At 40.2% G+C, this 25,788-nt stretch overlaps 2 protein-coding genes across 9 annotated transcripts in view; one reads left to right on the forward strand and one right to left on the reverse strand.

Annotated features, from left to right (window-relative positions):
* Nucleotides 1-1,608: 1,608 nt before the first annotated feature.
* On the reverse strand, nt 1,609-4,454 carry LOC128620462 (carbohydrate sulfotransferase 12-like). The gene has a single exon (XM_053645490.1). The coding sequence runs from the start codon at nt 4,145-4,147 to the stop codon at nt 3,017-3,019; it is 1,131 nt and encodes a 376-aa protein (XP_053501465.1). The 5' UTR covers nt 4,148-4,454; the 3' UTR covers nt 1,609-3,016.
* A 3,434-nt stretch (nt 4,455-7,888) lies between these two features.
* The window catches only part of senp6a (SUMO specific peptidase 6a), a 28,748-nt gene continuing 10,848 nt past the window's right edge, over nt 7,889-25,788 (forward strand). Inside the window, exons 1-14 of one of the 8 annotated variants that reach the window (XM_053645517.1) lie at nt 7,889-8,037; nt 11,840-11,933; nt 14,210-14,273; nt 15,342-15,445; nt 19,082-19,231; nt 19,403-19,423; nt 19,836-19,900; nt 21,983-22,059; nt 22,603-22,969; nt 23,159-23,397; nt 23,612-23,752; nt 24,267-24,300; nt 24,815-25,003; nt 25,265-25,455. In XM_053645517.1, the coding sequence (XP_053501492.1) occupies nt 8,007-8,037; nt 11,840-11,933; nt 14,210-14,273; nt 15,342-15,445; nt 19,082-19,231; nt 19,403-19,423; nt 19,836-19,900; nt 21,983-22,059; nt 22,603-22,969; nt 23,159-23,397; nt 23,612-23,752; nt 24,267-24,300; nt 24,815-25,003; nt 25,265-25,455 (1,767 nt within the window). In that variant the 5' untranslated portion in view covers nt 7,889-8,006. Of the gene's footprint in view, nt 8,038-8,255; nt 8,372-11,839; nt 11,934-14,209; nt 14,274-15,338; nt 15,446-15,753; nt 19,232-19,402; nt 19,424-19,835; nt 19,901-21,982; nt 22,060-22,602; nt 22,970-23,158; nt 23,398-23,611; nt 23,753-24,266; nt 24,301-24,814; nt 25,004-25,264; nt 25,456-25,788 lie in introns of those variants that run through there. The other 7 variants (XM_053645502.1, XM_053645510.1, XM_053645533.1 and 4 more) reach the window with 7 other exon arrangements.

Consider the following 25,788-nt stretch of genomic DNA (forward strand, 5'->3'; position numbering starts at 1 on the left):
TTTATAAATATGGCATTTTAGTCCCATCTGAATCTGTAATGTCATTAATTCTTTATGGACTGTGTGCACATGCAGCTGGAAAGATTACACTGTATTTAACCATATATAAAATGGCTGAAAATAAACAATTCCAGGTAATATATAACCCGTCCAAATTGGCATGTTGGTCAAGCTTTCTTTATATTCCATCACACAGCCTTGTTCTTCATTCCTATCCTATACATATATATATATATATATATATATATATATATATATATATATATATATATATATATATATATGTGTGTGTGTGTGTGTGTGTGTGTGTGTGTGTGTGTTTATGGGGGGCAATCATGCAAGACACTTCTATCTCTGTAATATATACACAGATTGCTTTTCCTGTGCAAATTGATCATAATTAGTACACACCTCCTCATTAAATAACATAGCATACAGTAGGCATGGCATAACAGAGATATGTACAGAAATCATATCTGTTTAGAAATAAAGCCTAGGATTAAAATAAATATTATTATAACATGTTAATGCGAGATTTAGCACGTTCGTTTCACACCTCCAGATTTGGTGGTTCGATTCCCACCGCTGCCCTGTGTATGGAGTTTGCATATTCTCCCCGTGCTGTGTGGTACTCCGGGTTCCTCCCCCAGTCCAAAGACATGCATGGTAGGCTGATTGGCATGTCCAAATTGTCCGTAGTGTATGAATGGGTGTGTGAATGTGTATGCGATGGATTGGCACCCTGTCCATGGTGTACCCTGCCTTGAAATAAGTGATGCCGCTATTTCTGATCATTGTCCAGTTGTTTTTTAATCTGTGCTGTCATGTCCTATGTCCAAATCTTATCACCCACCGTGTTGTTCCAGATGTTTCAATCCCACTACTGCCAGGCTTTTCAAGGATGTCTATATATCTACTCAACTGACAAATGCTGTGAAAGTTATATCCTCTTGTGTCAATCCTGATGAATTGGTTGGTCTTTTTAACAGTACTTGCATTGCTACCTTGGACTCAGTCACCCCCCTTAGGTCTCAAACACACAAAATGATGCATAAAGTCCAGCCCTGGCTAAATGGGTCCACCTGTTACCTTAGACAGGAGTGTAGGCACGCCGAGCGCGAATGGAAAAAAAGATAAGCTACAGGTGTCTTATGAAATTCTTAGGGAGTTCTTATGCTCTGTTAAAGAAGCACAGCTCAAATATATGTCAGATTTAATTGGACAAAATGCACAAAGGCCAAAGGGTATTCTTTAGTACAATTAATGCCTTTTTAAATCCCACTTCAAGTGGCCCTTTAGAGACTTCTACTGTCCTATGTGACCAGTTTGCAAATAATTTTATTCATAAAGTTGAGGACACAAGGTCTATCATACCACCCTATAGCTCTGTTCTCTTAGAAACACTGTCGTATCAGAGCTCTCTACATAAGTTTCAACTTGTTTCAACTTCACAAGCCTTTTAAGGAGGCTTTTCCAGTTTTAAGTCTGGTTGTTAATGCTATTATTAATAGCGCCCTATAAAATGGAGTTTTACTAGTTGCGTTTAAACATGCTGTTTTCCAGCAATTGTTACAAAGGCATCATCTTGACCAACACACTCTGAATAGTTACAGACCCATCTCCAAACTATCTTCCATTTCAAAAGTCTTGGAAAAAGTTTTTTATTCTCAGAACTCTTCTTACATGAGTACTTTGAACATTTTTGAAACATTTCAGTCTAGTTTTAGGGAACTAAATAGTACTGAGTCTGCTTTGTTAAAGGTTACCAATGACATTTTACTCTCTCTTGACTGTGGTTCCTGCTGTATTATAATCCTGCTGGATTTTAAGTGCAGCCTTTGATATAGTAGATCATGACATCATTTTAAAGGAACTTAATCATGTGGCTTGGTTTCAGGGACCTGTGTTGAAGTGTTTTGCCTCTTAACTTAAGGAGAGAACTTTTTCTGTATGAAATCGTTTCTCATCTTATGCACAGATCTCTTATGGTGTTCCTCATGGTTCCATTTTGGGACCTCTTTTGTTCCTCTTGGTCACATCATTCAGAAACACAACTTAGCATATCACTGTTACGCTGACGACACACAGCTTTATTTTCCTGTAAATTCGAACAGCTGTTCTCTGACAAATCTGTTTGAAGGTGTTTATGACATTAAATGCTGTATGGACATGATTTTTTCAATTTATTTATTTTACAGATAAATAGTGATAAAACTGGCAGTTTCAACTACTGCTATTTTTAATCAGCTGTCCTTTCTGTCTCCCTGTAGCACTGTCTTAGGTGTCTTACATTACAGACATAGCGAACATGTTCTATTGTGAATAAAGTGAAGTCTATTGTGAAGTGGTTTATGAGACAAATCATTGCATTCTGTTTTTATTTACATTTTACACAGCGTCACGACTTTTTTAGAATTGGGGTTGTACTATTCACTAATATAGTTCCACAGATAATAATAATAATAATAAATATTATTTACTTCCTTAGTACTTACTTAGCCATGTACTACTGAACCATGAGCTACTGGAAACACCATTAAAGGATAGACAAGTGATACATTTTATAAGTTTGGAACAAAAGCTCCTCTAGAAATAGCAATATCCTTTCAGAAAGGAATCTGATAAAGAAAGGGGTGAGTGAATATTGAGCTTGTTCTACTAATGAAAATTCTAGTGAGGCATAAATCCACAGAAAAAAATCCATCACAAAACCTGGCTTGACAAAATAGTATCAGGTGAAAAGGTTAAGTACAACATAAAATGGTCTCTGCTAGCATCTTTGGACCTCATTTCACGTAACGCAACAAGAAACATTTTCTGCATAGACTGTTGGCATATTAAGATGAAGCTTAAAACAGATCAACTGTAATGTGAAAACAAGGAATAATATTTTCCATCACCATAACACCCATGCCATTCAAGTCAGTAAAGGGGACTAAGTTACCAACGTCAAGTCCTAGCACAAGATTCCCCAACAAATGAACAAACAGTCATACTACAGAACACAACAAACAATTTAGATGATGTTTTCAAGATGGAGATCGTCTAGGTGTTCATGATTTTCATATCCAAACAGTCTGAAGTCTTCCTCATAAAGTTTGTAGAGTTTCCTCCTCCACTCCAAGGGGATGTTGGCAAACCAGGTCATAATCTCACGTGGGTCTGTTTTACTTTTGACCCATGGTTTAAAGTCGACAATGTTATCAACATGGAGAATTCGTAGCAGTTGAGCAGCATCTTCCTCGATGGTTTCCATCTTCCCGATAAAGTCATAATTAATCAGGCAGGGATGGCACAAGTTAATTGTTTGTCGCCAATGTTCATCAAATGCTGTGTCGTTGCCTGCTGGGAGGCTCAGTATATAATGGATAAAGTTGTAGAAAGAAGGAACAATGCCATCAGCATGGGCTTTCTCTACTGATGCTGGCGGATTAGAGACATTTCCAAATGTGCGTAATATGTCCATCCCTATTGTTTCATAATATATCTGATTTGGGCTTTGTAACTTATCTCTGTAGGCTGAAATCAGTCTAACAAATGGATCTCTGACAAATATGAACTTTTTGTATGTCTGAAGTTTTTGTTTTATCACTACCTTCGGGTATTGGTTAAGGTGCTGTAGAGAGGATCCATGAACATCTTCGATGGGGACGTCTGCAGGGTCCCTGTAAGGTACACCATGCACCTTCAGGCTCTCACTCAGAACAATTATGATCCGTTTCCATGCAGTGCAGGCAACTTTTGGAACATAGCAGTAGATTATTCCATGCCGGTCGTCTACAAGCAAATTGTGCAACTCCCACTTGGGAATTTGGTCAAATGTCTGCCATTTGCTTCTGGTGTCCAATATGGTTTTTGTGCTGCACATGTCATAAACAAGCTTCTTTCTGGCATACTGTCTGAGCGTCAGCTTCGGTGGCATCGGGCTTGTGTGGATCTTGCCCTCACATCTCCCGTTTTCTTCAGTGTCCAGCCGTGGTTTCATTTCTGGCTTAGAAGAATCTTGAGGCTTGGCATAGATATATTTTTCATCCTCTGTTTCTCTGTTCACATAAAACAGAACTGAAATGAAGCTCAGAGTTAAAAGAAAATAGTAAGTATACTTAAACTTGCCCATTTCGTCTGGTAGGTGTGGGAGTCTGAACATAATGAACAATTCTGAACTGAAGTTACTCAAGTAAGGGTGGAGTTAAATTGTCAGGTGACTCCTTCTTTTTTTTTTTTAATTTGGAGCTATTTGTCTTTTCTCACGCAGTTTCTATTCGTGACCATAAAGCAATTACGACCTGACAGCATTACCAGGGTCTGAAATATGTCTACAACCATATGACTGATGATAAAGACTGCCACTGTCATTGTGAGCAGAAATGTACAAGCAGTATAATATACAGATTGTATATTATATCAGTATTTGGGGTCAGAAAATACCATTTATTTTCTCTGCAAAAAAACAACACATTCAGCAATTAAGAATATATATATATATATATATATATATATATATGAGTCTATTAAACCTATTCATTGACTTTACTCATTTGAAGTTATACTATTGTCAGAAACGTATTTCAAGCATGTATTTCTATATCTAGAAATATGCATTATGGGTTTAGATTTGTTATAATTTCACAATGAAGAAATATTAGATAACTTTTCCTTTATTCAATATATCTCTACTTGCTATGAAATCGTTTTTGCAGTGAAATAGTCTGCTGCTTTAATTTTTTTGGCCACATATCACCCAGTGTCAAGGTGGAGCCATAAAGCATTTGCAGAAAGCAAGCTTCTGGCATCCCCTTGTGGGGAAAACATTCCCTGTGCAAAGATCACACGGCAGCTCCAGATATTAAGTTCTAATCTTTGTGTCTCTTAGCTTAAAAAAAAAGAAAGAAAGGGAAAAAAAAGCATATCTGCCCTTAAATTTTAGCCAAACAATTGTCGAATTCGTTTCAAAATGTCCTTTTATGTACAAAACGCAAGGCTGAGATAGACATGCACTCCATTGACCTGTCCTCTCAAGAAAGTAATGCATGTGGTCTGAGATGTATGTGGTCTATGCTCTCCACCGTCCTCCAAGTTTGATGTCATTAAAAACCTCATGTAGATATTTTTATTTATACCACAGTGCTGTTTAATTCTTAAATCTAATTGGTCACAAAGGTGTTGATTAATTTTCTACAACAGCAGCTCTGATTAATTACAGGTTTATATTAATGTGCTTGTTCTAATATGTTAACATTTCTATAGTAACATTCACAGGGACTTGTATGATGGATGCTCAACATAATCTAAGACGTAATGAATGTGCTTTTTGTGGTTTGCCATGGCTGTGGTTTAAAAACAACATTTTTTAAAGATCTGATAGAGAATAAAGAGAGTCAGGTAAGGGAAAGCGGCTAGCATGTAAGTGAGGGCATGAACTAGCTTCTTTTGTGGACATTCCACAACATGTAACCAACAGTTAAGAAGTCTCTTTAGTAAAATTTAATAACTGGAATTGGTGGAAAAAAATTGCTGTTGTAAAAAAGCGGAATAATAAACTTCAGGATGTTTTGTCACAGGAAAGTAAATAAAATAAAATAAAATAAAATAAAAAACCCACACACACAACTGCATTTTATTCCATATGTGGTAGCTAACAGAGAAGTTGGATAACAAGTGTTTAGTTCAATTTGCATATTCAATATGATACAGCAATCTGTGACAAAATGGAGCTTGAAAAGTGATGGCAGAGGAAGACCCAGCATGTTTAAGACAATTTTAGCACAAAACAGAGAACACTGCAATAAGAATCCTTTACACCAAGATGCATCACCTGCAAACTTATCTGGCTAAAGCATCAGCAGTGGAGGCAAGTGCTTGAGAGAGAAGATTAACTTTGGCATCCAGGTCAATGAGCCACTGCTGCTGTTCTCCCATCAGCTGACCATGTGCTGTAAGTGCATGCCATCAGTCAGGGTCTCTGCTGCACCCATGTTATCATCAAAATAATCCATCATGAACTGGAGGGCTGAGACTGAAAAAAAGCAGTCAAGAGTCTTTTCATTGAAAGATGGACAACAATCCAAAACATCAGGGAAGATTAAAGTAAAAAAAAAAGGGGTACAGGTCAGGCAACCAACAAACAGAACACATTGTGCAACAGACAGGACACAAAACCAAAAAGTCAGGTATCTGGAGGAATATTGCACAATGTTAAACACCTTGATAAAAGTCAGACGAGCAAACAAACTGAGCGTTTTACTTCACAGAGTTCATGAGGGTGAGAGTTTCTTTTAAAGTGTGTGTATGAGTGTGTGTGATTGGGAACCAGTGCGTGTGATCAAAAGTTCGGTACTTGGGACCTGCTATTGGCAGTGGGTTCTGGGAAGTGGAGTTTGTGGATTGCATGGTTTTGACAGAGTGGACCTTTCATACTGGTCTTTTTATTTTTACTCAACTTTTTGGATGTTGCACCACAGGTATTTGTTTTTCTGTCTCCACCTATTAAGTCAAATTTTACTTGCAGATTCTAGCTGCTACCAGAAGCCGTGGTTTGGTGGATTATTTTAGTCTCTAAAACCCAAGTTGTTCTACTAGCTACCGGTTGCCAAAAAAAAAAAAAACAAAAACTGGTGGGCTTTGCCAATTGATAACTTGTTTTCCAGTTTCCTTATTACTAGAGTAAATGGAACAATTAAGGATCTTAAAATGTCTAACTTCTGCGATACTGTTGTGTTATTTTCTTACGATAACTGGTCAAAAGTTAGTGGTAATTCAGAAACTCTTTCCTTTTTTAATGAGCATTTACCAGCAGCTGGTAACTGGTCAGACTAAGATGGATTTTTCAGGAAGATTATTTTAATAGAGTATACACTATATTTAGGTTTTTAGATACCTGACCATCACACCTATATGTGTGTGTCTTCCCAAAACTGCTGCCCCAATGTTGGAAGCACACAGTTGTGTCTTTGTATGCTGTAGAATTACGATTTTCCCTTCGCTGGAATTAAGGAGTTGAGGCCAAACCTGTTCCAGCATGACAATGCCCCATGCAAGCTGCACAAACGCTTGGTTTGGCAAGACTGGAAGAGCTCAAGTATTCTGCACAGATCCCTGACGTCAACCCCACTGAACATCTACTTTTGTGCTTGGTGAACTGGAATTCCTGCCTGCTTGCCCGACGTCATTGCATGACCTCACTAATGTTCTTGTGGTTGAATGACCCCACAGCCACGCTTCAAAATCTAGTGGAAAGCCTTTCCCAGAAGAATGGAGGGTATTATAACAGCAAAGAGGGAATAAATCTGGAATGGGATGTTGGGCAGTGGTGGCTTGACGGTTACTGATTGGAAGATCAGGCGTTCAAGCCCCAGCACTGCCAGGCTCTGGGTTACTGATCGGAAAGTCGGGGGTTCAAACCCCGGTGCAGCCAAGCTGCCACTGTTGGGCCCTTGAGCAAGGCCCTTAACCCCCTCTACTCCAGGGGTGCTGTATCATGTCTGACCCTGTGCTCTGACCTCAACTTCCTGGTATGCTGGGGTATGTGAAGAAAAGAGTTTCACAATGCTGTAATGTACAGGTGACCAATAAAGACTCATCATCATTATTATTATTATTATTATTATTATTATTATAAAATGCACATATGGTGGTGAGGTGTCCACAGGTGTCTGGATTAAAATAAAAATTACAACAACAAAAAAATGTACACATTACCTTACCAAATATTATTAAGTTATATTAATATTTCCCACCAGTAGTATTAAGTATGTAAATAGCATTTCTGGAACTAGTCAATACAATATTTTTAATTCTTCATGAAGGTAACTGACCAAAGAGTGATGAAATGTAGTCATTCAGACATTTTTGTTCTTATTGTAACTAAAATGCTGACTTTTTTTTTCTTGAAATGTGACTTATTGACGCCGTGTCGCTGCTCGGCACTTGGTCAGTTTTCCCTCAGCAATATCGGTGTGGCTCAGAGAGACACAAACAGCCTCAATCGGCAACAACATGGAATAAACATGGCTCACAAGAAGAGCGTTTTTATCGAAGGTCAGTAGTTACTATAGCTAAATATCACTCCAGACATATCTAATGAGCTACACATAGTTTGTTGTTGTGTTCCAGGAGAAACGTATATGCATTTTTTATACGGTCCGGTGTTGGGCTGTTTTGTCTGTAAAGCTAGCTGTACGTGGAGCTAGCATTAGCATGCTAAGCTAACGTGTATGCATATGCTAGCTCGGCTAGTCAGCGGGGTGGCCATTGATTGTTTGCGTTCAGCTTTCTTAGTAACTACAGCTCCAAAAGGTGCATCCGTTCCCACAAAGTGTGAGCAACGCAGGTTATGTGACACGCACCCTTTGAATGCACCACTATTTCCCAGGTGGAGTACCGCTTGTTTCGTTTTGGTTTTATTTTTATTTATTTATTAATTATTTTGAAAACGCCTGAGGTCCGGGCTATGACAGTTATCCAGCTAGCTTCCATACAGTGCTAGTGCTCTTGCTGAACTTCCTCGCTAACATGAACACACATGCACGAACAAATCTTCTTCTTTTTTTAAAAAAAAGAAAAGAAAAAGGGAAATAATAAGGCGAATTCTCATCTCATTGCTCATTTAAAAAACAAACACAACAACACCCCAGCAAGTAGATTAGCTAAATGCTGGATATCAAGCTAAAGCTAGCTCCCAATCAGCTGTAATAAAGGCCTAGTAACTAGGAATGTAGCTAAAGCGCCACACAAAACACTGAAAAGATGTATTTATTAAAATGTGCTGTAGCTTAAATGTCATTTAATGCACGTCGCGTTGTTTTTTAATGTTTTAAACATAGTTATATGTTTCTATGTGTATAATTTAAGGTCCAGGACGGATGGCTAACTAGCTGTAGCTTTGTCTGCACTCCATAAGCCGGTCATCTAATATCATATAAAATTTTCAAAAACTTTTTTTTTCTTTAAACATGCTTTATATTCCTGCTGTAATTTAATCTGCCAGTGTTATACTAGTAATCACCACTTCTGCTGCTTTCTTTAATGCGCCTATACGCTGCTCCATGACCTAGCTAAAGTCTACAGAGATGTTGGTCATATTTGGTCTCTTTAAATGTTCAGTTGTTGTATTTTCCTGAGAATTGCACTGATCCTTAGATTAAGACAAGTCAAGACAAAGAACTGGGATGTGACATCGCTGTACATGTGCCCTGATGAGACATTTAGTGGAAGAAATGGGTTTTTAAAAATGTCTTTGAGTCCTGTAGTATAATGGGATGTCATGCATTGGGCCTGGCACACTTGTAGTGAGAATGCTCCATCACCCTAATAATATTAATAATAATATGGTCAGAGATGGTCTTGTGCCCAATAATGGACAAAGAAAAAAAGAGAAGATGTGGACTAATCAGAAGTCCGCTTGCTCTGGAGAAGCAGATTTCGTGTGTCTGCGCTATTAGTGTTTCAGTGTCCCAAATTATCCGAAGTAGGGGAAAAAAAACCTACTCCTTTTTGACTTATGCAAACGTTTTCATTCTGTTTAAACGTAATGATACCTCAGTGCTGAAACTAGCTTCTGAATCCCACCTCCTGCTGAACCACACACATTGGTCGATGAGTATCCGGGCTGTCTGTAGTAATGGTTTTTACTGCACATGACTAACTAATAGTGGATCTAATTCATCAACCTTTTTAGTAAAGTTGTGTAGATGTTCTTAATACTAATATAGCCTTCAGTGACTACATATAACCATAGATACGTACATGGATACATATGTACGTGCATATTTATAATATAGCCCCAAATGTTGAAGTGTGCAGTTCAGTCTATATATCCCAATAGCCAAGTTTCCATACACTTTTTCCACTTTTCTGTTATCGACAAAGTGAAAATGCGTGAAAAAAAAACGGTGCGTAAAATTAGCTGTCTCCCGATAAACTGGTGTGTATGGACGTCATCTTTATATATATATAAAAAAAAAATCAAAACACACACAAATTGTCGCATAAGTTTTGGTTTTACGCAAAAGAAATCTGCCCTTGAGCTGTTTCCATACATAATGTTGTGTATATCGCGAGTTGTGTACCTCCAGAGCTTGGTGAAATGGAGACATTGAAATTGCTGAGCTTACTGTCCTTTTAATTTCACAAGTAATGAGCAATTTTATGAAATATGAAGAGACGTCAGAACGGAGCAGTCGGCCGTCTGACGGGGCTCAAAGTAACGGCCCTTATGCGAAGAAGCCCATGGGTCTGAGAGGTAGTGGTGGAGAGACACTTCACAGAAAGTCTCTGGCTGCAATATTTTAGGATGTCACGGCCCAACGTTTGAGAGGTTGTGCCAATTAATTGGTCCTGATGTTGCGCAGGTTGCCACCGACCCGAAAGTGGATTGCAATCCCCCTGTTCAAGCTGGCAACCTGCGCTGAGTACAGAGTAGTGGGGGAACTTTCAGGGTTAGTAAAATGACAGTCAATCGATGTGTATATGCTGTGCTGAAGAAAATTCCTTGGTACACGTGCCACAGGTTTAAGGTGCGCTGGATGGCACGAACAGTGTTTTACTCCCAGAAGATGGATAAATTCTGTCATGTGACACTTTTTTTTGTGTTTGTTTTTTTTTTTGCATCCAATAATCCTTGGATGGAAGCGTAGCTATCGTCAATATACGATGACGTAATTTGATATACCATGTTGGTAAATGTTTGATGTTGACGTTCACAATTGTGGTGAAACATGACGTGGTTCAGTTCTTTTGCCGTAACTGTTCGTTCTCTGGCATCGCTACATTTTAACTTGCGTATAGGTAGGTCACGCTGTGGATACAGTAATAGAGCATCAGTTAAAGGTGCAATAGGTGAATTTATTTATTTATTTTTATTCCTTGCTAGTAATCAATATGTAGAACATGATTTTAAGGCATGACCTCAGGATAAAAGTATTATGTGGCTGAGAATACCCATTTGGAAAACTGACTTCTGGTCCTGAATGCTTGCTTGTGTTTGGATGGGCCTCCCTACAGGCCACTGTAGTTCCTGGGGGCGGAGCTTTGTGAACATGGGTGGGAATGGCTGGAAATCTTTCAAATGACTAACCCACCTACTTAGACTATTGTAAAAAAGTAGGTGGGCTACAGGTAATCCAGGGTTGAGATGTAGGGTTAGCTAGCTGTGCAATAAAAATAAACTGTGTTGCGTATGGAATAAGACACTTGGGAGGCATGTCATTATAGGAAAACGATCAACAATTGGGTGGGGTTCATTGATTTATTTTTATTAGTTTAGTTATGTTGAATGTGAAAAGTTGATCACATGTTCTGTCTGTTTTTCTCTCTCTTGAAGAGAGGGCAAACCAAAAAAAAACATTCTGAATGATTTTGTTTCAGATTTGTAAAATTGTTAAGTAAATGTCTCCTCAAAGAAAACTTCACCAGCTCAACAATTGCAGACATTTTTAATGTTTATGTGGGTTATCCACTATCTAAAGTTGCAGCAACTGTGACATAGCATTGAGCAAAACCTGTGATTTGAAGCGACCAATCAGATTTGAGAATTTAGCAGCGCTGGTGTGAAAACAAAACATGGGCATCCTTTAAAAGGAGAAAGATATAATCGTCTTATATAGACATAGAATAGATGGATGGATAGATCGATATGGATATATATACATATAGAAGACGACTGCTTTTGATTAACAAATCAGACTGAGATGCCATCTGTGCTCATTTTCTACTGAACAACCAAATCATGTGGTTTGACATATAAAGCACACCTCAGTGTGTCTGGGCTTTCACCGTAGATCTGCAAGTCTGTGCCCTTATTTTGCCATTATGATATTCATCTTTTCTGTATCTGTCTAAGCTCTCGATAGATCAGAAGCCAGCAGAGATGGAGGGTTCAAGCAGAGCTGGAGTTTTTCCCTCTCCGCTGCCCATCAAGAGGAGAGGAGGAACGAGTAAGCACTTGTTTCAGTATTCAGGGCTGCTGGAGCTTCAGTCAGTAAACACGCGCACGAGAATGAAGCTGCAATGTCAGGACAGTTTCCACACGAATGTCGCCATATTGGGGTTCGGGGGGGGGTTGTCAGAGTGATGTGTATGTGTTAATTTCAGTTTGCGAATATGGATGAATGTCGTGGACCTATTTGTACATACGGTACAGCTATTCCAAATATTCAGCTCCTTATTTAAACGTGAACATTAATACTTCAGATGTTTATTAGATTCATAGGGCGTTTTATTCCTGAACATTCCACCGGTAGAAAAAATAGGTCACAAGTTGTCATTATACTTTGATATTAGATAAAGAAATCATGAACCAGAGATTTAAATCATGTAAATCAACTTCCGACCGTAACTGTAAATGTTGGGGGGGGGGGGGGGGGTCTCTTCTGAATGCAGGTTACTGATGAACTTCACATCTAGTCTAAACTAAGTATTTCTTTTATGCACACAAACACACAAGGCGTTTAGAGTCAATATAGGACCTGTCAGTACACAACAACAGACGGAAGACTTTACGCCGCTTCAGTACGCAGTTTACTGAATGGCATCAAATACTGTATTCGTTGACCACGTGTGTGCGCGTGCAGGCGGCTGCTGCGCAAGCGACATTGTTCACATGCTCGCCTGCATATTCTGTATTCATCTAGAGCAGGGGTGTCCAATCTTATCCGGAAAGGGCCGGGGTGGGTGCAGGTTTTCATTCCAACCAAGCAGAAGCCACACCCGAGTCTGTTGAAAAACAAGATCAATTGATTAAACAGGTGGAATCAGGTGTGGCTCCTGTTTGGTTGGAATGAAAACCTGCATCCACACCGGCCCTTTGTAGATAAGATTGGACACCCCTGCTCTAGAGGATTAAATGCAGCATTCACTAGATGGCACATCAGAGCCAAGACATCCGTGTGCATCTGGTTTCGAATTGTGATGTTTAATTTAACGTTCAACACGATGACGAGCTCAGTTTCTCTTGAAACTTTTCTGCTGTCATTGTGACCGTCGTCATGATCACCGTACCTTCAAAACTGTTTACTAATCTAGAAAAGGCTCAAAACTGAGCTTTCAGTACGTTTAAGAGGTTTTTAAAATTCAAAAATGAGTCGTAATAGGAAAACCGTTTTAAAGTGTTTGGTAGTAAGTAACGGTCTAGAACAACATACAAGTATGGGATTTGAGCACAACGTTAGTTTGTTTATTCGGTCGGATTAGTCAGTATGTTTACATGGACAACAATAATCCGATATTAATCCGATTAAGAAACTAGCATGTAAACAGCGATTACTGATTACCTTAATCTGACTAAAGTCATACTCGAAGTAAACACGAATGGAATTAAGACGTGTGGAGTATTCCTGTTTTAGTCACGTTATCGACGTGTATTGCAGACATGTACACACCTTAATCACACTATTAACGTCGTGTGGGAGTTTTCACCGCATGGTGCGACAGGACACGTACACACACGGCAGCGCTCAACCGTTTGACGGCAAACAAGAGAGCACGGCTGCGTCCCAAATCCCGAACTTGCCTGCTATAACTATATAGGCTAGTAGGCAAAATACATGTATTTCAGCTACTGTATAGTAGGTAAGTACACGGTTTGGGACGCAACCCACGGCTTCAAGCTTTTTAGACATTTTAAGGTCTATTTGCACGTATAACATGATAAATAATTAACTGCACTTGAAACACCCAGAACTGTATACGGTACCATAACGAAGACGAGCTGTATGTCGATACGTGAAATTCTGGAGGGAACGTCGGACGGCGTGGGGCGGGGACGTAATGACGTGTGACGTTAATCGCGCTGTGTTCTATAACATGTAAAACCTGAACATGAAAGGAATATTCTAAAAGGAACTCATGTAAACACCGTAATCACAACATTGTCTTATTCAGAATAAGGTCAATAATTAGATTATTGCTGTCCATGTAAACGAAGTCGGTGTGACATGGTTTTATACAGCCTCAGTTCTTAACATCGGCATTGCACCACACAGATGAGTCACGACCGCAGGATATGCACGGCAGCCATCTTGCTTCCACGTCGTTAACAGCAAGTATAAATCTGCCCATGCTCCCCCACACTGACCTTCAACAGACCATCATGAGCCAGTTAGATATGGGCCAATGTTTCCTCATGCTGTTGTGTGTGCAGCAGATTCTTCAGCAAATTAAGCACCGTCTCTGTTGCTTATTTCACTCATGTCTGTCTGTGTTTGCTCCTCAGTCCTTCCCTGGTGACCATGGATCAAGTGGGTGGGCAGCAGGAACTTTCCCCTGAAGGGGTGAAGGTATTCACATGCACTTAATATTGTGTGCTGTTTTTCTCCTTAACCCTCCAGTCCTTTTTTTCTTTTTTTGCTTTGTCCCAAGCTCTATCAGTTAGGTCCTCCCTACCTCTATACTTACTCCTACTGGAATTATTATAGCTTTGCACTGCGCACCTTATCTTCTGACGGTTTCCATGAGGAAGGCGGTTTTTCTGCTGATGATAGTAACAGATTTTTCCTCCACCTCTGAGCTGTTTTGCTCAATATTATCTCATATAAATATGCCCAAGGTGCATGAAAGCTGGTTATAATAAATGTGTTCATATGCAATATTTATTTCCCTGCTCTGCCTGGGATTGTTGTTCTCCCATCCTTCATGGTACAATAACCTTTAAATATCGTGGTTAATATAACAGAAACCGAAATGAAACACAAAGAACAAATCCTCTAATTCTTCTGGACTTATAAGTATTGTTCCCGGAGGAGATCTGTAGTAATAATTTGCAGTTATTTTCCATGCGTTCATCCGAGATTCTCCTCTTTCCTGTTTGAAGTATATTTTAAAGGTATTTGAGGCATACAAATGAATAACGTATTAAAGATTAGGCTTGTTTGTCGGCAGAGGTTATCCCCTGTCCAGTTCTACTTGTTAATATAATGTTTGACTTTTATTATAACCACTTGTGACCTAAAACCTGACATCTGACGTAAAACCTGTCTCAACTTTTTGTTTTTTTGTTTTTGTTCTGCTTTTAAACTCTGCCTGGTTTTGTTTCGGTTTCGAAAGTTTGTCCCCACCCCAACACAGGACGCATCAAAATCTTTACCGAAAAAGTTTTTTGAGGACGGCATTTCCATAAAATCTATTGCATCAGTAGAATTTGGTCGTTATAAAATGAAGTGGAGAGTAGCTGTGAGGAAAAGTGGTGCGCTAAGAGGACAGAAATGCATTTCACGCAGTGTTTTGTAACAATCAGAGATGAGGTAGCTGCGAGACTGGCACCGTAACAACCCTATTGTCATACCTAGCGCATTCCTTCATCACGCTGACGTTCTTCTTTATTATTTTTTTTCTTTCTCTCTCAGCAGGCGCCCCCTCTGAGGCACTTTGACCTCATGGAGCCTATGAAGACGTACGAACGGCGGCCAAATCATTTCAAGCCCCTGACCAGAATGGGAACGGGCAAGCCCAGGTATCGGCTCCATGTGCAGTGTGATCAGAGGGTTAATGCTGTTTAAGTGGTTTGTCGGCACAGAGCTGTAATTTAAGAAGCTGGCCAAGTACTGGAAGTATTCCATCTAGGTTTACAAATCAATATCGTTAATGACTGTATATTATGCTTTATTATTTAATTTATTCCCAACTTATTAATGATTTATTGGCTTTGCCTGGTGAAGTGATCGCACAGTCTTGTCAGTTCTGCCCTGTAATGCTGGATCGGATTGGGCCTTGGATCAGATTTACCATATGTTTCAAACCAGTCTTTTTATGTCTTTTTAGGATGTAAATCCATCTGATGTTTACTGACATGAATGACCAAGAACCTGCTCTTAAACATGGGACACAATTTGTCTGGATGGCTGAAACTTTGCCTCGTATAATTTAGCACCTGAAGCTTACAGAGGTCAGCTTCGGTCACTAAGATGATGAATAATGTGGCGTTTTAGTGGCATCCCTTGGATTAAGTGTAAAATTATGCAGAATTACAAACGCAAACGTTCTCCTGGGAGAGCGTTTTACACAGCCTGAGTTGGGCATTTCCTGCTATGTTTATTTCTGACAACTGAAATATTTTTTTTCCTTTGAATGCATTCATACTAGAGGTAAAGTTAAAGCTTGTTAAAGTGTGGTGGAAAAAAATAAGGAGAATTTAAAGCTTTCATTCCACTTCCATTGGCGTCCAAGACGCCCTGCCTTCCTCTGTTTGCATCCTGGTCTAATCTGAAACCTCATTACTGCCACGTATTAAAGAAATGACATGTTCGCAGTAGAAAATGAGTCCTCAGTTTGATTATCAACATTTTAAAGACAGTCACAGCATTTTAATCACTCGCCCGATCTGTTCTCGCTAACGTCAGCGCTGAAATAATCGCAGATGAATTCCGTCAGGTTAAATTCCTTTTATTGATCTACAACCCCAATTCTGAAAAAGCAGGGACAGTATGGGAAATGCGAATAAAAATATTTGTAAATGTACTTTGACTTTTATTTAAACGAAAAACGTATAAAGACAATATATTTGATGTTTTACCTAATCGACTGCATAGTTTTTTTTTTTGTTTTTTGTTTTTAGATAAACATTTATTTTGAAGTTGATGCATGCAACATGTTCCAAAAAACTTGGGACGGGGCAATTTAGGACTAATAGCGATGTGACAAGATAAGAAGGTGATGTGAAACAGGTGAGGCAGTTGTCTAATCGTAGTATATAAGGAGCCTCCGAAAAAAGGCCTAGTCCTTCAAGAGCAAGGATGGGTCGAGGCTCAGCAATCTGCCAATAGATGCATCAGTGAATAATCCAACACATTGAGAACAACATTCCCCAAAGACAGATCGGTAGGATTTTGGGCATTTCACCTTCTACAGTGCACAATATCATTAAAAGATTCAAGGAATCCGGTTAAATCTCGGTGTTTAAAGGGCAAGGCCGAAAACCACTTCTGAATGCGTGTGATGTCCGATCCTTCAGACGTCACTGTCTTAAAAAACGTCATGAGTCTGTAATGGAGATCCTGACATGGGCTCGGGAATACTTTGGTAAACCTTTGTCACTCAACACCATTCGCCGCTGCATCCACAGATGCAAGTTAAGTTATACTATGCAAAGCAGAAGCCATACATCAACACTGTCCAGAAGCACCGCAGACTTCTCCGGGCTCGGTCTCATCCGAGTTGGACAGTATCACAGTGGAATCATGTTTTGTGGTCTGACGAGTCGACATTTCAAATTTCGGACAAAACAGACGTCGTGTTCTCCGGGCCAAAGAGCAAAAGGACGATCCAAGCTGTTCTCAGCATCAGGTCCAAAAGCCAGCGTCTGTCATGGTACAGGGGTGTGTCAGTGCCCATGGCATGGGTAACTTGCACATCTGTGAGGGCAGCATTAATGCAGAAAGATATGTACGCATCTTGGAGCAACATGTGCTGCCATCCAGAGCAAGACAACGCTAAACCACATTCTGCCCGGGTTACAAGCACGTGGTTGCGTAAGTAGAGTGCAGGTGCTAGCATGACCTGCTGCAGTCCTGACCTGTCTCCGATTGAGAACATGTGCCGCATTATGAAGCTCAAAATAAGGCAACGAAGGCCTCGTACAGTTGCACAGCTGAAGAAATGCATAATGGATGAATGGGGGAAAATTCCGCTTGCTAAACTTCACCAACTGGTGTCTTCACTCGGCGCCCAAACACTTAAGTGTTATTAAAAGAAAGGCTGATGGTACACAGTGCTAAACAGTCGACTGTCCCAACTTTTTTTTTGGAGTGTGTTGCAGTCATCAGCTTTGAAATGAGTGTTTATTTTCAAAAATAAATGAAATCCACAAAGTGAAACATCAAATCATGTGTTAACGATATGTTTTCAATGTAGTACAGGGTGAATTGAGTTTTCAAATGATTGTTTTTGTTTGTTTCAAACAAACTTGTGTGAAGAAGTGTTCACATGTTTCCCGAAATGCCCTGCATTCACACATTGATAGAAATACAGCGTTATCCATGCAGCAAGTGAGTTTCTGAGAGACCCTGTTACAGTATAAGCAGCAATCCTGTATCGCAGTTTGCTCAGGAGCCTGGCAGTCAAGCGTTTCTGCCGCCTTTTGACACTGCGGTTGGAGAAGATGCAGTTGGCTGGCTTCATGTGTGTTGGAGGAAGCGTATGTTAACCTTCACTCTCCCTGGTTTGTAGCTGATAGGAGACAGCTGGATGGGTAGGAATTGGCAAAGATTATATATTCTGAGGACAATGCAAAAAAAACAACCACCACCTATCCAACAGTAAGCTAGGGTTTGATCCTCATTAACCTATAAGCAGTTTTCCGTACCTTGCTGTGATCTCATTTATTCAGCGATTTCAGCTGAGCTGCCAGAGTCCTTTCTAAGAAATGGTACGTCATGTAAATAATGCAACGTGATAAAACCAATTTATTATTGTGCACGTTTATTGCACCGGATTATTTATTTTCGTCGTTAAAAGTGTAGTGTAAACAGGCATTAATATTGTAGACTGTGTACATCTGGTAAATGAAATCTAGTTTGGTGCAAAAAATAAATAAATAATCCTGCAAGTAGCCTTTTCCCTGAACAATTTTTGCTTTTACTGTGGAAAAGATGACTATTTAACTGTTTTTAATTAACTAATAATTTTTTTTTAAATTATTGGTATGACATTTGGAACATTTTGAGAAAAAAGTCTCCATGTTCCTATTTTATTTATTAAGTTGCTTTTTCAAACATGACATCGTTCCTAGTAAGGGAACATAGTGAGCAGCGATGCTCCCTGGTTTTTGCAGTGCATTGTGGGATTTGTTTTGGGAGCGAAGTATTCCGCGATTGAAACCGCCCTTAAAATGGCCGACTCCCTGATCAGTGAACTAGGGAGCTGGTCAAGATGCACCGGTAGTTAAAAAGACTATCCCTAGAGGGAATTTCAACTCGAGGGGAGCTTTTCTTTTCGGATGTCGGATGTTGGGAATTAGAAGTTGTGAGAATTACTCTCGCCAAGCGCAGCATTAGCAGTCACGCAACCCTGAAATGTACTGGAATAAAAATGAATACTTCAGCTGTTGTTGGACTCAGCCCTGATGTATGTGCCTCACTCATATCGTTCCCAGTGAAGCCCCGCACGCGATGGCCATTTCCCCACTACCCAACAGAACCAATTATTTAATTATGAGTCCAGCGCCATCTCAAGGAGTGGTAGTTCAAGGAAGGCTGTTTCAACACACTCATCTCCCCTCTCCTGTTAGAAAGCCAGTCCAAAGGTACAGCACAGCAGATTGCATCCTATCTTTCTCTTCACTCTTATATGGTACTCTTGTGTGAACCAAGCGATCGTTGGTGATTTCATTTCACATATCAGTGACACATTCAGTTACGTACTGCTTTTAATTTGTTTAATGTTTACGTACACATGTACTTTCTCCATTTTAAAGCAACCTTGACTTGAAAGAAAGGTAAGGCTCATGTGAAGCTTGTTTAGCCTGCCTCTGTGTGGTCTTCAGCAGCAGAATTGGCTGTTTAGGATGTCTTCACTAGCACACAGTCTTTAATGGATCCCTTTCATCCGTGTCTCGCATCACATGCATCTAACGATTTGTGTGTGGAAATGCACAGTAATAGTTTGCATGCTGTACGCAGCATTTCATGCGACATTTTTGCGAGCCCACGTCATGCATGTTAATTCGCGTATGTCCCGAATTCCAATCGCATGCTCTCATATCATCATATTGCATCACATTAAAGCTGTCTGTTTTTTGGCATGCTGTTTTTATTTTCATGTTATATGTATATATACATATATAATATGTGTGTGTGTGTGTGTGTGTGTATATATATGTGATTAAATGCTTATCCCTGTCATTGCAGATCTGACTTCACCACCCAAAGAGCAGAGCTAGACAAAATCATTCTCACCTGCCCAGAGATTTCAGGTTATCTATATCTGTCTGTCTGTCTGTCTGTCTGTCTGTCTCTGCTTTAAAAAATGATAAATTAGAGATAGGAAATGGGGAGGAGGTATTGCATTGCATTCACAGCATTTCTTGTTTGCTGTGCATTCTTACAAAAGTGCACATAAATGAAGAATTAAAAAAAAGAAAGAAAAATGGATAAACCCGCACCAACTGAATTTTTCACTTCTGCTTGCTTTCAATAATAAAGTCACTTTCAGTAATATTGATAAATATATTTTTGATGGTATTTGTAATAAACCGGTTTCAACCAGTTTAGTCATTTTTTTTATTTCACTGCACTTCGTTAGACTCGTTTTGAAGTTGAGTTGTAAACAACCTTTTAAAAATATATATATTATAATTGACAGATTTTTTTTTACAGTGTCTAATTAAACAAGGTGAGAATTTACAGCTAAGTATTTAAAAAAAAAAAAATCTCATTAATTTCTTGTCGAAAACATGAGATACTGGAATGGTAAAGTAACTCGGTGGACTAGTGTTCGTTCGCCTTTGGGTGTGCGACTTAGACATTACACACGCAAAGCCATTCATCGGTTGCCAAGTCAGATCAGATTTGCATATGAACCAGGACGCCGAATTAGAATTATTCCGTTGAAACACGTTAACCGGTTTATATAAAGTGCTTTATTCTCTTGCACCGACGGTTCAGTCTGTCGGAGATAAATCCTGCGGTGAATCCTGCCTCGTCTCTGTAGCTGTTTGATTTGCCCTTTCAGATGGAGGAGTGTCTTCGTTTTAGCTCTGTTTTCCAGGGAGTAATGTTTCCTGGCACTGGGAGCTCAGTGCTCAATCAGTGCTCAAGGACGACTGGATGTTTGAAGCAGACGCTGCTGCTTTTATTTCCTCCAGAGTGGACAGTCTCAGTAATTCTTTTAATTCAAAATATAGACTTTTGTTTTTATGAAGGATTAACGGTAACCTGAAGCGTTATTATTGTTCTAGGAAAATAGGCTTTGGGTTTTCACAATACAGCACTTCCCCCAATTTATTTTCGGGCCTTGCTTTGCCTTCAGGTGCTCACTGACTTTTGTTCATGTCCTCTCTGTTTGATGAGAATGGCATGTGCATGGCAGGCAAAAAGATGTGCTGGTGCATGACTGAGGGAATAGAGAAAGGAACAGAGTGTTTCATGGTTGTGTGCTGTTTAAGACAGCTCAGCCTGTGTGTGTGCGTGTGTGTGTCTGCCAAATGAGGCAGAGCTCTGTGGCGGTGTGTGTCGACGTACGCCAGAGTGGATTGCTGGCCTCTGATTAATCTGCGTCTCCTGCGAGGGGAAGGAATGAGAGGAGTGCAGCTAGAAAAAGAAAAAAAAGAGATTGACGGTATCTGGGTCCTCGGCAGGTTTAAAAAGATACGGCCTCTTCCCTTGGCAGTGTCTGAATAGAATACACAAATGGTCTAGACACGGGCAGTTGGATAACCTTTTGAAGCAGTGAGTCACGACAGATAGTTCCAGACCGTTCGCCTCCTACCGTGTCTCAATTAAGGCTTCGTTAAATTACATGTCCTGCACGAAATGTTGACTTAAGTTGAATGTTTAGCCCTATTCCACCGCTATTCGAATAGTATTTATTCTTTATAGACTGGTATAGAGAGTAATTAGAGTGTTGCATGAAGGGTTAATCTTGAGCTAGGGAAATGTCTTTCTTTCCTACAGTGCTCTTGAAGACAGTGGAGCCTGCTTAATATTCTGATACCATGACAGCTCTGTCAGTACGAACAAGCCAGCAATATGCCCCTTACAGAGGGAAAAAAAACCCCCAGAAACATAGCATAGTATATTTCCTTTTGTTGAACCAAGTAAAGCGCAGGATGAGGATAAATCATGTGTTCTAGATCTATTAACGTTTGAGCTGCCAGTTTATTAGGCAGTTGTATATATGGGAGGAAAAAAAAAGTCATATATTCTGATTCACCATCTTATTAGATAGTAGGTAGGTATACCTAATAATAAACTATGCATGTCATTTCTATTTCTGGTAACTTTACACTCTTATACTCCTAGCATTCTGTCTTGATCTTGTGTTCTCCGCCCTCCAGACTCGGAGTCTCTGAATGTAAAGAGATGCACCCAGCCGAGGAGGCGGCCGATGTTCGAAAGCATCAGCACGGCAGAGGTGAGGATCGTTTTTTTTTAAAAAGCTCATAACGTGCACGCAGAGTAGCATGAAAGCGAGCCGACACCTACACGGATTTCGCCGAGGATTAGTGCCGAAGAGCTAAAACGCGTCAGTAATCCGGGCATCAAAATGCGTTAGTTAAAGGATGTAGTGTTTTGATTCAAATTGGATTTTATTCAGGATATAACTTTGTAGTGACACAGTTCAGACAAATCCCAAGTGACTTCCTGTTCAGAATAATATACTTACTACACACCGGATAATATAATGACGGTGTGCACAATATGCCCGAAAGAACCCCATGTGCCGATCATATGAAAAACCTAGACGTGTTTTTCAATAGACTTCACTTGGATTTGTTAAGGTTCACTTATTAAAAGTACACAATTTAAACGTTTGATTTTTTTTTTTTTTTTTTGCCGTTGTAAATGAAATCCGATTGAAGGAAAAGTCATTTAGAAATTTTAGCTGCGGTCCTCAGCATTGACGTACTGTCTTAAGTGCCCGTCAATATTCCTTCCCTCTGCGTCTCTCTGACAGTCGTTGCAGCCGGACGAGTACTTCACTGTGTGCGGAAAGTGTGGCCGGCGAAGTGAAGACCACACAAAGTGTGAAAGCTGCGGGAACCCACTGCCTGCTGAAGTGCCCCTTCTGCCTGCTGTCCCCTCCTCACCTGCCCCTCGAGTGCCTGTACGCTCCCTTCCCTCTCCCGGCTCTCCCAGCGTCACTCAGCTCAGCAAGAGCTTCTACGGTGTGACGTCTGGGGGGCGCGCTACCCAAGCCGAAACGGCTATGAACCCACCAGCACGCATTACCCGCGGGGGTCTGCTGCTGCCACACAATGGCGCTAAGCTAACCGTGGGGAAGAGGCAGCCTTTGGCCAAGCAGCACGAACTCAATGACCCCAGTGAGTGCAGTTTAATAGACAGCGGTTTTATTGATAGTGTCCATTTATACCAGAGTTAAATGGATGCATTTAATCAGTGCTGTTAATTGGTTAATCAATACATCGCTATATTCGACAATATTGAGACCAACACCAGAACATGCCACGATGCACCCGTCTGCTCACGTGCTGTGTTTATTTTATTTACAGTCGTACTGTCTAGCGACGAAGACGACGAGGCTGACAGTTCTAGCACGGGCAGCGTAAACCGGTTGGACAGCGTCTCTCCGAGGCCTGCCGACTCCGCCCACTCCTCCCCAGCGCCTTCCGGCGGCAGAGTGGAAGCGGCCGTTAAAGAGGTCGCAGAACACGAAGAGCACGCTTGCGAATTCTTCAACGACGTGGACCACAGGAGCGTGGCACCTCGAAGGAACCGCTTAAAAGATCCAGTAAGAGCGTGTTCACTGAGTTTTGTTCTTTCCCGATCACGAGATTGAGTTCGTTATCTAATTAATTGTGTGGCATGTCAGAGCAAATACACAACCTCGTGACCTTACAGAAAAAGGGAGGAAAAATCGTTTAATCAGGGAGGTTGTTTTCCTCTTTCCGTTTTCCGCGTTCTGCACGAGTAGAAAGTATTCACGCTTGCGTTGAATGTCCCAGCAGTTTCGAAGCGTGTGCGAGGACCCGTCGCCATCTAAGAAGCGGAAATTGGGACAGGTGCCGAAGTTGGAGAGCATTATTCTGGAGTGCAGGAGCGTACGGATAGGAACTCTGCGCCGGATGGTCACCAAACCTGTCATTGTAAGATCAGTTCTTTATTCCTTTGTCAAATACTATATGTACGAGTTTAAAATGTATGATGCAATCCTTGCGAATCCACGAGCCTCATCAAAGATTACACAAATTAACCCTTATCATTTATAATTACCATATCCTTTATTTCTGGCCTGTGTACCGTATACTCTATGTTCCTCTACTCAGGCCATGTTCGTTTGTTGTGTGGTGAGCTATGTGCACCGTATGAGCAATTACAACACTTTATTTAACTTTACACTAGAAGTTTGCTTATATCGTATGTAAAGTATACAGAAGCTGATAATCACCGTAGCGTAAAGAGACCGAGAGTATTTTTCATGCTCGAGGAAAACTTCTGTTTTTCAGTACCAGTTCCTTTATTTGTGTGTGAAAGGAAAGAGGTGTGAGAGTCCAGTATGTATGAATATCTGAAATGTGAAAAAAAAAGCAGCACATTTCTTTTTTTCTTTTGTCTCACTCTTTTTTTTTTTTTTCTTTTCTTTTTTTTTATTTCTTCTAGTTCACAGTAGAGTATATACAGCTTGAGACGGAAGGTAAGTGATGGCATATGTAGATATTTGGAAAGATTTATGATGGGTTGCCTTGGGGTTGAAAGGCTATTTATGATTTAATTGCAGCATATTAAATATTAGATGTGACACTGTTTATAAAAATTTTTTAAAATGACAGTATGCTAGATTATAAATATTTTAAATGAGGGTGATGCACAATCCCATTTCACACCACTTCTGTGCAGGATTTTTCTTCATGGATTAATGGGTCGCTGGCCAGGATTTTAAGTCACAGTCTTTGCATTCCCACTATCTTACCTTTTAGTTCTTTTTAACCTCAAGAAAACTGTAATCAGGTGTGTGTATTCTAACAGTATCTAAGTCCAATTTTATACACGGAGCAGGTGTGGGTTTTGATTCCAGCCAAATAGGAGACCGAACTGTGGAATCAGGTGTGCTCCTCCACCCTCTGTGGATGACGTTGCGTTGCATATTCCCCCCCCCCCTGCTCTGAGGCGTCATCACGTTAACCATTTTGAGAAATGACTGTGTGCAGGTCAGGAGGTCGACGTGCTGGAGAAGGTGCGCCTGAGGTCGTCGGAGCTGACGAGCTGCGAATGGTGCAGCGTTCGGAAGCTGCCCGTCCTATTTTTCCAGACCAGTGACAGTGAGTGCCAGCGCCTGCGCACCCAGCTCCAGATGTCCCAGGAGAGCGGCGGCCTGTGGTACGACTGCAGCGGCGAAAGTGAGCGTCTAAATTCGGCTACATGTAGAGCTTCCTGGATTCACTGGATAGTTTTAGAAGCTGGAAGCAGTTTGCGAACATCTTTCTTTTATTTTTATTCAAAATTGTTCCTCTTTATTTTAATAGTTGTTAAATTCAAAAGAAAGTCATTATCAAAGGAGTAACCTAGATCTTAAGTTTTGACATTTTACATTAATGTTACTTAAAATAAAAAATGTAATTTTTTTATTTATTTATTTGTTTTTTACATTTTTTCTCCAGACTTGGATGAGAAATACATAGTGTTGATTTTCGAGAACGGCCTCTCGATGCAAGAGCAGATGATTTTAGAAGACATCCTGGTTGAGATTGGCCGAAACAACAAGCTCACGCGCTTTCCTGCTAGACTGACCTTTGACGAAGCCAACGTTCGACTGGTTCAATATAACAAAGCAACAAAAGAGAAGGAAAAGGTGTGTGACCTTTACAAATATTCTGAATATAATTATTTTTTGTTTGTTTAGTATTTAGTATAGGTGTTTTTATTAGAAACACCTGTACACCTGCTCATATATTGCAGTGATCTAATCAGTCAATCATGTGGCAGCTGTGTAATACATAAACTCATGCAGATACAGGTCAAGAGCTTCGGGTAATGTTCACATCAAACGTTAGGATGGGGGAAAAATGTGATCTTAATGACCTTGCATGATTGTTCGGGCCAGTAGGCTGGTTTGAGGGTTTCAGAAAGGGATTTTCATGCAGAACAGGAGAAGAGCTAAGATAACACACATGCCACTCTTTTA

The sequence above is a fragment of the Ictalurus furcatus genome, chromosome 2 (assembly GCF_023375685.1).
Source record: "Ictalurus furcatus strain D&B chromosome 2, Billie_1.0, whole genome shotgun sequence".
Lineage (NCBI taxonomy): Eukaryota > Metazoa > Chordata > Actinopteri > Siluriformes > Ictaluridae > Ictalurus > Ictalurus furcatus.

What these genes read in the sequence shown, in the direction of transcription:
- LOC128620462 (XM_053645490.1), bottom strand. Translation starts at nt 4,147, where the DNA reads ATGTTCAGACTCCCACACCTACCAGACGAAATGGGCAAGTTTAAGTAT.